Source organism: Cryptotermes secundus, unplaced genomic scaffold (assembly GCF_002891405.2).
Source record: "Cryptotermes secundus unplaced genomic scaffold, Csec_1.0 scaffold26, whole genome shotgun sequence".
Classification (NCBI taxonomy): Eukaryota; Metazoa; Arthropoda; class Insecta; order Blattodea; family Kalotermitidae; genus Cryptotermes; species Cryptotermes secundus.
In genome coordinates this window covers 3916193-3929756 of record NW_019743656.1, presented here as the reverse complement: position 1 = coordinate 3929756, position 13564 = coordinate 3916193, and the positions used below count along the sequence as shown (strand labels likewise).

The following is a 13564-nucleotide window of genomic DNA, read 5'->3' as shown; positions in this document are numbered from 1 at the left end:
AAACCAGTAATTTATTAATTAATTATACAACATAGGTACTATATACTTCCAGAAGAAGTTTCGCATCCCTAATTCCAGTACTTAGTTTCCGTCATCATAAACACAAGTAAATGTAGAATTCGTGCTCATGCCATTTGTTTTATGAGACCTGTCAACCGAAAACCGTTCGAAGACAATTCTGGGCGAGATGAGTGTAGACCGTTAAAAGTATTCCCCTTCATCTTTGAAGCAGGCGACGAGACACCGCTGCCTTGATGACTGCTTCCCACTTGAAGTAACATACATGCAGGAGGAGAGTGACGAGGGCACAGCGACCTTGACATTGCGGGCCACATGGACGTCGGGAAACAGTGTGATACCCCTAAGCATACAAGGACGCTTTCTCTTGATGATGGCACGAAAGTCCTGGAGGGATGCACAATAACCCTCTGCGGTGATGTCATGGACCCTGATAGAAATGAATGACAACCCGTTGGTCCTGTTTGGTCGGATTAACCACCTGGAACCCTGGAATTTAACCGTGTCACTCTCCTCCCGTTGGCTTTAACGGCCCGTTATGTTGCTTACCTTGTGATCGATCTATTTATATGTCATGCACACAGCTACGTGATCACTGGCGACTAGCTGTATTCCCGAGCAACGTAGCGAACGGGTTTCATTTGAACAGCGGCCATACATTATAAAAATTTATGCAGTAAGTGGAGTAGTCGAACACGGAAACTAAGGAATCTACATTGTTAGAAGCCGTTACTAGACGACAGTCAGCGCAGACGAACTAAGAAGGCTTAGCGGGTGTTATAGTTAACTGTTAAGTGTGTGAATTTGTGAAAGTATTATAATTATTTGTAGTTACGAGTTGTAAGAATCCTATAAATACAATTACCAATGCATACCCCGTGGCTAGTCACCAAACACAATTTTCAGGAACCTAAACTGAGTGGTGTTGGTACTTCAGGCCATGACACCGTACGTCACTACATTTATGTGTCTACAAAGGAGGGGTAACTGGGGACTGTAGACGAAGTCACCCGCGACAGAGACCAGAATCTCTCACATCACAGGAGGGTGTTGAGGAGAACATTTTGACCTAAGAGAGATCAAATAAGGGAAGGTTAGAGAGAATTTAATGATGGAGCCCTTCTAAATTTTACCATCGCCCAGATATTTTTAGAATGATCAAATCAAGTAGTATGAGGTGAACAGGAGATGTAGAACGCATGGAATAGAATTCATTCAGTGTTTTGACAAGGAAACTGAACTAATAGATGCTAGGAAGATCTAGACGTAGATGGGAGGATAATATTGAAATGAATTTTAAAGAAATGAGTCGGTATGGATTTGAGTTGCAAAAGTGAATTAAAACAGAGGAACAGTATAAAGGAGAGAGTGAAAGGAAGAAGGAATAGCAGAAGGATAGTTAAGAGAGAAAAGTCAGGGGAGATTTGGGAGACACTTTATTATGGGGAGGAAAAAAGGGCATCAGTTTTTAGAAGGTTCCCAGGCTTCGCCCCCTCGTCCTTCTGATGAGAGTGAGGAGGACCTGAAACCGTTATGATGGTTAGAAACAGTGGTTCGAGAGAAAGGCCGTGGGATTTGATTTTCTGAATTAACGTCGAAATGTATAAAAGAAGGGAAAGCTATCCCTGTAACAGGCCGTGACGGCCCATAGCGTTGTGAGACTTAGAGGCTCCCACTTCTTCTAAACAGTCGGCTCACAGATGTCGGAGAGGTCAATCTTAACGCGTCGGCCGCCCTTTACCCCCAAGAAGATTCCTGGTACTCGTTTCTGTTAGAGGCTGAGTCGACCCCAGGGCCATAGTGCGGCTGGAAGGATTAGACAAATGAAAAATAAAATCCAATGACCTCATCTAGAATCGAACCCGCGACTTTCTGGCTTGTAGCATAGTGTCTCAGCTAACTAAGCTACTGCCTACCCCCATCGAAATGTGTAATTCGCAAAAATAGTTTTGTTGGCTTTGATGTGAATGAGGTTTCAATTTGATGAATATAAGTAAGAAGGGCTGCAAGAGAGGAACGCTGTAGCAACTTGAAAAGTTGGCAGCGATTTTAAAATTTTCTCAAAGACAAAAAAAAAACTAGGAAAACCTGAGTCGATATGGCCGGTCGCACTACCTTTCGGATGCATTACTGACTTCTAGATAGAAGTCTGGCAACTAGAGAACATGGGAGATTCTCAGACCTTGCCCTAACATGTTTTGTTGTGTGAAAAGCGTGTTCTCTCCGAGTAATGAATACTAGGTAAACAGTAAACACGGCGCGCGCATCCATCCAACAGGTTCAATCGCTCGCCACCTGTGGCTCTACCATCGACATCATGACGTATATCCAACAGGTGGCACTGTTGTACAGCCCTGCCATCTGACGGGAGGAGGCCCTTCTTATGAAAATCGATCAAAGCGCATCGGGAGGTCGCACGTGCGGAACGGTTTGTTGACCCCGAGGTAATGATGCACGCCGTGTCCTTGCGGTTCTGCCGGGATGGGCCCACTACACGGGCGTCGCATGGAGGCTGGAACAAAAGGAGGCAAAACAGCAAGAGGGGGACGTAAGGAACGCAAAAATATGACGAATTAACTAACTCCGTGAAGCCGAGTCCTTCATGAGAAACTACCAGTTGCTGAGTACTCAGCAATTTCCAAGCATTCTGTGGAACAAGAAGGTTAATTGCCGTGTTCACAAGAGACCTTCATTCCTCCCTATCCTAAGTCCGCTTTACCTACAGGGAACAGACACCGGTACTCATTGGATAAGAGGCTGGGTGCACCCAGAGCCGGTCTGGAGGACGTAGAGAAGAGAAATATCTCTGTCGACTATCGGGAATCGAACCACAGTTCTTCGACCGTTTTGCTCGTAGCCCATCACTGTACCGACTGAGCTATTCCGGATCTACTAGGTCTAAATATTGAAATTATGAATCTATAAAGCAAAATTTGTTTACCGTTGGCAATATCTGTACTGTTTTACCGATATTAAGCTTTCGCGGTGGTCCATACGTTGTTATTCTTCTTTTAGTTAAATTTGGATTTCCCTCCGAAAAGTCGGCAAGTCTACCGAAGAGAAAGATAAATATATGCACTTTCTCTCTCGCTGATGCAGTTGACTGAGACTCTGCAACGTCTTGCGTATGGTTTAACGTAATTCTTCTCGTCTTGCTGTCGATGCTTTACTTGCTAACGTCTGCAACGCCATACGTAGGCAACACGCGTCAAAGATATGTTGGAGAAGTTGCCGCATCAGTAAGGTGATACAAGGCACGTCGCGACAGTAACTCGATCTAACCGCATTTACTGTCCGAGCGAGTGCTGAAAGTGGTTTTCAATTCACTGCGACAACTCGCGGTGTGGACGGCCTCCACTGCCCCCTCCTCCAACTAGTCACCACCATCCGCTATCAGCCTGACAATAGCTTTACCATCTCCGTAAAAGACTTTCCTGCTTGAGACTCTGATTGTCGCTCAGGCAGCCAAGGAATTCGCCGCATTTTACGTAATCTTACTCATTCTGGACGTTATCCTTACAGGGATCTAGTGCATTCATTCCCATCTAACTTCTTTAGATCACTTTTAGTATTGAGGGATATTATTTTGGGGAGCATGGAGCCATTTGCCGACGTTTCGGAGGTACACATTGCCTCAGTCTACAGGATCGAATAATTTTCCCCGAAACGACGGTAAACTTATACTAGATCACACAGAGCTACATTCCAGAAACCCTGTATGATCTTAGTACCCAGTCTTGATGTTTCCCGTCTAAAACTTTGTACACATATATCATCTCCGCCCTGAGAGCAGCCTGTTCCGCTTCTCTACTTCCGCTCAGTTATCCTGTTACGGTTAAGACGTATTGCGTAAGAGCCGAAGCTTACGCGGCGCCTGTGGTTAATGAAATCTGCTCGGGTTGTCATCCGTGTCAGTTGGAAAATTAGACCCTGATAATGGAGACACAGATGGTTCTCGAAGCCTCGGTACCTTTTAACCATTGTCACGTCTAGTAGGCTATAACATTTTATTAACGTGTTACGTATTTTTTTTCTCTCCTCTTAGTTTCATATTGATTTCTTCACGTTCTCTCTACAGAGAAGTCCCTTACTTCATAACCTTTGTTCCCCTTATCGTAGTTTTATTTCCCGTCTTATTTCCTCGCCTATCTCCTTACTACGAACTTTTTCATTTATTTTCCAATCTTTCTGTAACTTCCTTTTTTATTGTTGATCCACAATTTCCTCCTTTTGCTCTTCCTAGCTTACTCTTTCGTTTTCTTTTCTTTGTATGCTTCTGTTCATCCTTCCTATTATGTCCTATCGTCCTTTTGTGTTTTTACTTTCTTTGTTTCATATCACTTTTTAACGTAATTTCCTATTTTTTCTAGATATTTGTGTCTTTCATTCTCTTTCTTACTGTCTTATTTCCTTTTCATGCTTGTCTTTTTTCTTCTTTCTGTTTGTCTTTGCCCCATTTCCTCCTCGTTTTATATATCTTCCGGCCTTCACTTTTAACCCTTGTTTCCTCATTCATATTCTTTTCGTTTGTGTTTCTTCTTCTTACTCACTTCATTATTCCTGTCATTCAATTCTCATCTAATTCCTTCCTCTTTGGATAGTCCTGTATATTTCTCTTTTACTCTTTTTAAGCACTTGTTCTTCAAGATCTTTTGCTTATCATTTTATTTATTTGCCATCTCCCTTATTTCTATTACCTTTGCTACTTATCTCGTTCAATCTCCGTCTATTTCTTTCACTTTACTTGCATCTTCGTCTGTTTTTCTCTTTTGATGTTTCCGCTTAACCTTTTGTCTTTTTATGTTGCTTTTCCTCCTTTTCCCGACTCTCTCTGTTATTTCTGTAGCCAAATTTTCATCTACATTCCCATCTTTATCCGTACCATCCGCTGTCCTTTTCTCCGTTTCATTCTACGGGGAGTGTGAAGCCATTGAAACGTAAATTTCTCATGGGCTACGCATCGCCCCGCACCCTGACTGCGCGCCTTCTTCTCTCCATTAAATGCCTTATTTACGTCTAACGTTATTGCGATGCATTTCCTCGACATGAGTGACTAAGGCAGGTCCACTTACTTAAGCTTCATATTAGAGCCCCATAAAATGATCAAGTCAAGGAAATGAGATGGGCAGGACATGAAACACGCATGGAGGCGAAGCGGAATGTTTACAGGGCTTTGGTGGCGAAGCCAGAAGCAAAGAGCCCACTAGAAACACCTAGACGTGGATGGGACGATAATATTAAAATAGATCTTAAAGAAATGAGATCGGGTGTTATGGACTGTTGTGAATACGGTAATGAACCTTCTGGCCCCATGAACAACTGGTAGCTTGTTAAGAAGGACTCAACTCCATTGAGAGAGTCAATCAGCTGAGGGGCTGGGAGGCCGAGGAATTGGGATTCAATTCTCGGCGGAACCAAGATTTTTTTGTTCTCTTGGGTACACTCAGTCTCGTGAGTGCTACATGCCTCACCCATCACGTCGTCCTGGACTTCACCATTGCAATATCATCTTGTCTATTGCTTCCTGTGAGAAGGTATAGCTCCGTCTAGTCAAGAACTCGTGGAACTATACCTCTGTTCCTCAATACGTGTTAATGTCGTGTTGTTTAATGAAAGGCAGGAATAGCAGGTCTACCAACCGAGACGTGAAACAAATCTAGCTATTATGAGTATAATTCTCCCCGCTGTGTAAACCATCACATAATGCACATATGCATGAATTTGGTACGGCCCTTGGACTGGGGATTGGCCCACACCGCAAAGCAGCAACCCATGCAGTGTAACATAGACAAACAACGCTGAAAGACATCCATGCATCGACTGGGATTCAAACCCATGATTCCAATTTTCGAATACTTCAGTAGAATACGCGCCTTAGACAGCACGGCCACAGTGATCGGCGAGGATATGGTTGAACATATAAATAATCCATTAACTCACTCAGTAAGTCCATGGAACTGAACCCGTCTTTAGAAACTAATAATGTCATCAGTTACTTCCAAAAATTCCAAGCATTTTATGTAACTCGAAGGTTCATGATTGTGTTCACAAGAGCCCGCCATCGGCCCCTACAGTGAGCCAGATAAATCTAGAAACATTACAACTAAGCGTCATATTTTATGTGTGAAATGTCTTTTACTTTGTTGCGTCACCATTACTTGATCTTAGAGGTGAACCCTCTTTTATATATATGTATAACGACATTTCATGCTACTGACAGAAGCAGTAAACGAATATGTAAAGATTGACCAATGCAGTAATACTAGCAGACGAATACAGGTGAATGTAAAGAAGTAAAATACTTGATAATGGCCTAATGAGTCGAAACATGTTGGAAGAAACGATGAATGAATTGTGTGTCCATAATACTGCGACATGTGAACGCACTTTCATGCAACGGCTCAATAAACACCCGGCAATACACGCACGCAACAATAGGACGAATGTTTATAGCTTGTTGCTAGGCAGCGGTAAGCGCGCCGATAGAGTGACGAGATAGCTATCACGTGACTTGTTTTCTGTGTGGTCTGTGCTACGCAGCAATAGAATTTTTTATGTCGTCCATGCGCAGCGTATGTAACGAAGACTTTTTTAGCTTAGATAAGTGAAGAGTTCAGGAGGGTGCAGAGCACTTGACAATACAAGAACAAGAGTGGAGCATGCCCTTAGAATTGTGAAGATGTGTTCAGTACAGATTAGGACAGAGGAGTACAGAGTGGTTGAAGACAAGAAGATTTCATGGAGATTTGAAACGCTAGTTTCTGTGTTGAGATCCGTTGCCAGGAGACGACTAGTGAAGACCGAGATTCCTAATGCGTGTACAACATTGAACTGTAAATTGTGTAAATCAGCGATAGGGCTATATTAGATGTAAGTAAGAAGAGAGAGAGTGTGTGTGTAATCGAAGTGCTAATAATTCCAACCATCCCAACTAGAACCCGTTATTTCACTCGTTCGACCCTACACGTGACAATACCTATTGCGGTGACGGAATAAAATAAACATATAAAACTAGATCACAACCCATTATTTTTAAATTCATTTTAGTATTATCCTTAAGTATAGCCCTAGATCTTCCTATTGGGTTTTTTCTTCAAGTTTTTCTTCTAAAGCCGTCTTTGAAATCTCGACAATTATACTACTGAAACTAAAAATTATATGCTAATGAGATGAAAGAAATTAGACTGCATAATTTAGTAGAGGTATAAAGGACATAGAAACATGCGAATATCCAGAAGTAGATGGTAAGAAGTTTCAATATTCATGAACACTGCCGTCGTATCGTTGTTTTGGAAGATGTTTAATAGGTATAAGAAGAAGCAGAAGTAGAGAGACTGATAGGAACTGTAACAGTACTTACGCAAGCGCAAGGCTTTTGTTTTTTAAAGCAGTTCTCGGAATTTTCTGGATTATGTTCCGCAGTTTCGTGCAGGTCCGAGATCCGCGAGGATTTTACGTAGAAACACGAAGCGCCTGGAAGGTATACTCAAGCCAAGATTGGTGCATTACGTTAGCAAGCAGTATCTCAAATTGCTGCTTGTTGATGTGCTGAGATAACTTCAGTGTTTGTAAACCTCAATTGGAACGTCGTATTCAAATGTTGTCATGTGTAGGGATCTCACACGCCGACGTACAGAGTCCAGTTAAAATAACCGGCACCTACTGAATCCATGGCTCATTTTCTGTGGATCACTTTATGAGTCTGTCAGTATTGCAGTCGAATGGGTAGGATGACAGATGAACTGAAAAGAATTTAGAAGGAAGCGACCGTGGTTTACTCTAGGAAATATCCAGTCATATAGTTGAAGACGCTGGGGAAAACGACAGAAAACATTCTTCAGAATTCGGATTCAAACCAAGAGCCTCTCGAATGCAAGCATAGAGCTTTACCGCCACGGTAACCTGCATGACATGTGCAGTGATTAAACACGGGAGTAAATTAATCCATATCTCTATTTATTTGACTTTTTCATGAGCCGGTTTAATCCCGTGTATATATTTACAGACAGGTTCGGGTGATATTTGTCGAGATTTGGACAACATGACATTTTGAATTCTTGTAGTTTCGCCTATCATATTGATTAAATTTTATAGTGCAATTCCCGTTGAAAAGACAACGGGAAAATTATACATTTCCCACATATAACACCAAGGTGTGAAACTGTAATGCCGATTGAAAGGCTACACTTTATTGCTGTCGTCTATTGAGCCTATCGTTAAGTAACAGATAAGTTTTGCATATGGTTTCCATGGATACGCTGTAAAGAAGATCCGACCAACAGTTTACACAGATTTATTTATGCTGGCTAGACTATACTGATATATTCATATCCTCGGTCACAGCGAAGAATTATTTTCAAGGCTGGTGGGGCAGGCAGATGTATAAAGGAAATGGGCCAGGAAATTTCCTCTCAAAATTAATTTTAAGCCATTTAAGACTGTATTTAGCGATCACTATAGAGTATTCACGGTACGTAACCTTTTTATAATTTAAATGTTTCATATTAATATTTGGTATATTTCCTTCCCCTTTTTAGATTTTGATTGTTTCCGAAAATCCAACGATAGAATAAATACCTCGCTTAACCCCCCCCCAACTCCTGTCGGCTCCCGTGTCAACGCTGGCAATGAACTCCAATTTCCAACAAACGAGTGTGCGCAACGAAAAAAGGGGCCAATAACATTAAGTTTACCATATAGTCCTATTTCTGTACCTTTACTGTGCGAGGACATACAGAGCCCTCTGTGATCAGTTGCATTCGTGAGGAAACGTAAGGGGTTTGCTGAGTGGGGAGAATCAAGGCCGGAGACATATAGAAGGCGGTGGAATTACAGAATGCTTTTACCTATAGACACTTTGAAGACTTTCTTAACCTCCCTGGGGCAAGAGTTTGCAAAGTGAGTTTATCTTGCTCACTTCCTTTCCCTAGTATTTATCTTGTTAGATCAATAATGGAAATAAATCACCTTGTGGTGATTATAGTAACCCTCTGAATAGAAATAGACCGATATTTCGCCGGAATACGGTTGTTCACATACAGGATTTGACTTTTCGGAGGAACATATCGCCACCATATTCTGGGCAGAAGAATAAGCCAAGAAAGAAACCAGCGTGAAGCAGTTAGCAAGCAAAGCTCTGCGCGTCTTTATATCCCAGAAGAGAGAACTCCTTGTGTGTACCCATGTTACTCGTACTGGTAAAGAACCATGTAAGCTGTAGTTTAAATAGCGGTTTCGATGCTTACAGGTATCAGTGATTCCTGAATATTACTATTCTCTGGATATGTCGCCGTGTAGTGCGGCTGTTCAAAGACGTTTCGGAGGGACACATTGCCTCCATCTTCATTGTCGAAAAGTAAGCCAAGAATCTAGCAATCAAAAATAGTATGGAGGTATAACTCCACGCATTCTTAACCCTGGTTCTGTATGGTAAAGGAGTAGTCAGCGTCACGCTCCGGTGACTCTGTCCCTCCGGGAAGAGTCCCCGATACTCATTGGATAGGAGGCTGGGTGAATCCCAGAGCCGGTCTGGACGCTGTGTAACAGATAGTATCTCATCCACTGCCGAGAATCAAACCCCTACCCCCAGAAAAAAGGGTTCACTTAAACAGTAAAGCTTGTGGTTTATATTCGCGAGGTGTTCGGTTTGAATCTCGGAGAGGTTACCGGGGTATCCTTCGCTTGCTATCGTTCATTTTATTCCTCAACCTTGAAGATTAAGGTAGTAGTTGCTCCGAAACGTCGGTAAACTTCTATGAAACTACACGGGGTTACATCTCAGAAGTCAGCGCTCTGAGAATCTCAACTTCGTCATGCTTTATGATAGTTCAGTTCGGTATTGATTTATGTGTTTTAATGTAGATTCTCAGAAATGTTCCTGTTTTCGATAACCTCATGGGATCACGTCTTCTTGTTGTTGTTGTTGTTGTTGTTGTTGTTGTTGTTGTTATTATTATTATTATTATTATTATTATTATTATTTGTGGTGGGCACGCGGTAGCATAGTTGGTTGAGGCACTATGCTACAAGCAGCAAGGTCGCGGGTTCGAGTCCCGATTAGGTGTTTTTTTTTAATTTAGCTAATCCTTCCAGCCGCACTATGTTCCTGGAGTCTACTGAGCCTCTCACAGAAATGAGTACCAAAGATCTTCCAGGAGATAAAGGGCGGACGGCGCGTAAGGCTGAAGGCCTCACCGCCATCTGTGAACCGTTTGTCTAGGGAAAATGTGGGAGCCTCGACCTCTCAAAACGCTATGGATCTCCACGGCCGTTACAGGGATAGCTTTACCCTTTTTACCTTTTTCATTATTATTATTACTGACATAAAGCGACTCTTATGTGGAAACTTCATGGCTTTAATTCCCCTTGCGAGCACTGTATATTTCCCTGTTTCTTCTTTGAGCATTGCTTCTGTATGTTTCCACGTGCAAGGAGAGAGAGACCTTCAAGCCGTAAGTTGATCTTTCATTTCTGTCGTTCCCCTGCATCTGATCCGTCGAGCAGGACATGCATTTGCTACGATATCTTTCTGACTTAGTAATCCAAGACACTCTGAGTTTTGGACAGTCATTGAATTGCTTTTACTGTTTCTGTGCTTAACTTTTCAAATGATGGCGGTAACTAAAGGCACCACTGGCATGAAAATGTAAAAATCGGTATAAATACATTTCATATAATTTCGCCTACATACTTAACATATCACGGCTGTCCCCCTCTATAGATGACGGAAATTTAATGAAAATCGGTCGGGCTGTTTTCGAGAAAATTAACGTTTCGTGTCTGAGCCGCTAGAGGGCGTATAATTATTTTCCTATTGATACCGTCTATACAGTTTTATGTGGGGAGATGGTCTCCAGAAATTACTGAAATTTAATCAGTGTTATTAAAGCAATTTTTCAGTGACTCATAATTGTGTTGTTGGAGTCTTTGCTTTGCAGCTGTAAAGTTCACGTTTATCGAGCACCCACCTGTTATGGATGAATTGTTAGGTACCAAGTATGAACAAAATCCAACCAACCGATCAGGCGCGAGCACTGCACACATACATACATACATACATACATACATACATACATACGTACATACTGTCACGTATTATGTGGTGGCTGTCAATGGGGTTTCGGATTGGATACTGGATTTATTGACCACTTACAGTATACACTCACAACAAATAGCTACACTTTAAAGATAAAAGCCATATACAGACTAGGGTTCTCAGTCAATTACAATTTCCACTAGCCGTTTCCTAGCGACGGATTTTAACAGCGTCGGCTTAAATCCTTACCGTTGACACACTGAACTGGATCGTCATCTCTTCTGAATCATCACTTGCAGAGCTTAACTGCACACAGCTCTCAACTAATTCTCAATCCCTCAATTATCAGCCAACTACCGATTCTCAAATAACGCTCAGTTGGCGTGGGATCCTCGTTATACACCCTTGAGTCTGACCTAACAGAAAACACCGTTTCCTAACAATCTCTCCATTGTTGCTTGCGTATTCATTACCTCAGGAACGTGTTTACCGAGCCGTTTTCAAGTAGGGAACATCTATTCTGCCTCAACTATTTCGGCTTTCAGGCGTCATATAACAATAAATACGTACTGGTGTACACACATGATAAAGATAGAAGGGCTAAAGTTGTCGCTGTTCTTGATTAATTACGTACCACGTCATGAAAAGGTATAGCATTCTCTACCTCGGCACTAGTTGGAAATGAGTTTTCGGCTTCACACCTCGGCTACATTATCACCAGCGAAGGAATCCCCGGTATTAACTGGATAGAAGGAGACCAGAACCAATCTGGACGCTGTGGAGAAAATAGAAGTATTTTGCCCTTTCCAGGCATCGAAACTCGGCCGTCCATTCCGTAGTCAGTCGCTATACTCTCTGAGATATTCTGGTCTCTCACATACATATATATGACTTTCCAAAAAACATTTTCCCATATTGAGGGGTGCTGAAAACATGTAAATCCATTTTCTGGCATCACAGTACTTTCTCATACTACATAAGCAGGATACAGTCTGTCCACAGAGCGTTTATATCCCGTGTATTTCGTATAATTCAACGATAAAAGAGGTTAGTCGCTGGCTTCCCACCGTGGCGGCCCAGGTTCTATCCTGGGTCTGGTCAAATGGGATTTGTGGTGGACAAAGTGGCGCTGGGGCAGGTTTTCTCCGAGTACTTCGGTTTCCCCTGCCAATCTTCATTCCACCAATTGCTCCACAATCACCCTCGCCTATCATCTGGGGCTGGCACAATAGGCCAGAATTGGCCGCAGTACAAGGGACTTAGTCCCACCCCACTAGCAATAGAAAAAATTCAACGACAAATCGAAAGCTACCCTCTAAACTACGTTAACCAGTCCATCTCTTAATGGAGACGCAGTGTAAGTACGCGTAGTACTGTATTCTGAGATTTGATGCCATGTAGTCGGATAGAAGTTTTATCGACGTTTCGAAGGAGTCCGCTGTCTCAATATTCGGGGTCGAAAAGTAAACCAAACAAGCGGATCGTGGCTGAGATTTAAACTTCGAGCATGGAGATAGTAGGTTCCTCCGAAATGTAGATAAATTTCTAAAAGATTAGAAGGCATCGTGTCGCAGAATTTATACTGCAGTCATGGCTGTGAGAACCTCAGGTGTAACGGGCTTGTGTTTGTCTGTGCAGGTCTTCATAAAGTCAGAACTGAAAGTTGGAGTTATCTACGTGAAGGAGGGTCAGTACACGGAAGAGGAAATCCTAGACAACAATGACAACAGTCCCCTGTTCGAGGAGTTTCTGCAAATCTTAGGCGACAAGGTGCGCCTTAAGGGTGAGTTCTCAAATTAACTAACCAGTCTGCACGGTAATATCAGTGGCACGTGTTCCGACCTGAGCCAGTTTCTCCCCTCCCAGTTTCGTGGGGTAACTTCCGCACCATATAGCTCAGGCTGTTAATTCACTCACTCATGGAGTTGAGCCCTTCTTGAGAAGCCGCCAATTGTGCAGCCACTGAGGAATTTCCAAGCATTTTTTGGAACCCGAAGGTTCATTGCACTGCCCACAAGAGCCCTCTACTGGTCCCTCTCCTGAGCCAGATCAAGCCAGTCCTTACCACCCCACCCTATCTCTCTAAGATCCATTTTAATACTGTCCACCCACCTACGTCTTGGTCTTCCTAGTTGTCTCTTTCCCACCAATGTCATATATGCATTCCTCTTCTCCCCCATTCATGCTACATGTTCTGCCCATCTCATCCTCCTTGACTTGACCATTTTAACGGGCGGTTAATTATTATTATTATTATTATTATTTCTTAGCTTTGAGCAAGCGGTAAATTTGTTGCTTGAGAACTATGCTACAAGCCGGAAAGTCGTGGTTTCGATTCCCGATGATTTTTCTGTTGACCTAATTCTTCCATAGCCGGGATAGCTCAGTCAGTATAGTGGCTGGCTTCAGGCTGGACGACCGAGGGGTCCGAATTCAAGTTCCGGTATGGTCAAGAGTTTTCAGTCTCCATCTCGTCCAGACCGGCTCTGGACCCCGCCCAACCTCCTATCC

At 42.7% G+C, this 13564-nt stretch overlaps 1 protein-coding gene across 7 annotated transcripts in view; it reads left to right on the top strand.

Moving 5' to 3' along the window:
* LOC111874180 overlaps positions 1-13564 on the top strand; it is an 801454-nt gene that overhangs the window by 705397 nt on the left and 82493 nt on the right. For all 7 annotated transcript variants that reach the window (XM_033755358.1, XM_033755360.1, XM_023869458.2 and 4 more), the window contains one exon: positions 12692-12836. In XM_033755358.1, coding sequence (XP_033611249.1) covers positions 12692-12836 — 145 coding nt within the window. The remainder of the gene's footprint in view (positions 1-12691; positions 12837-13564) is intronic.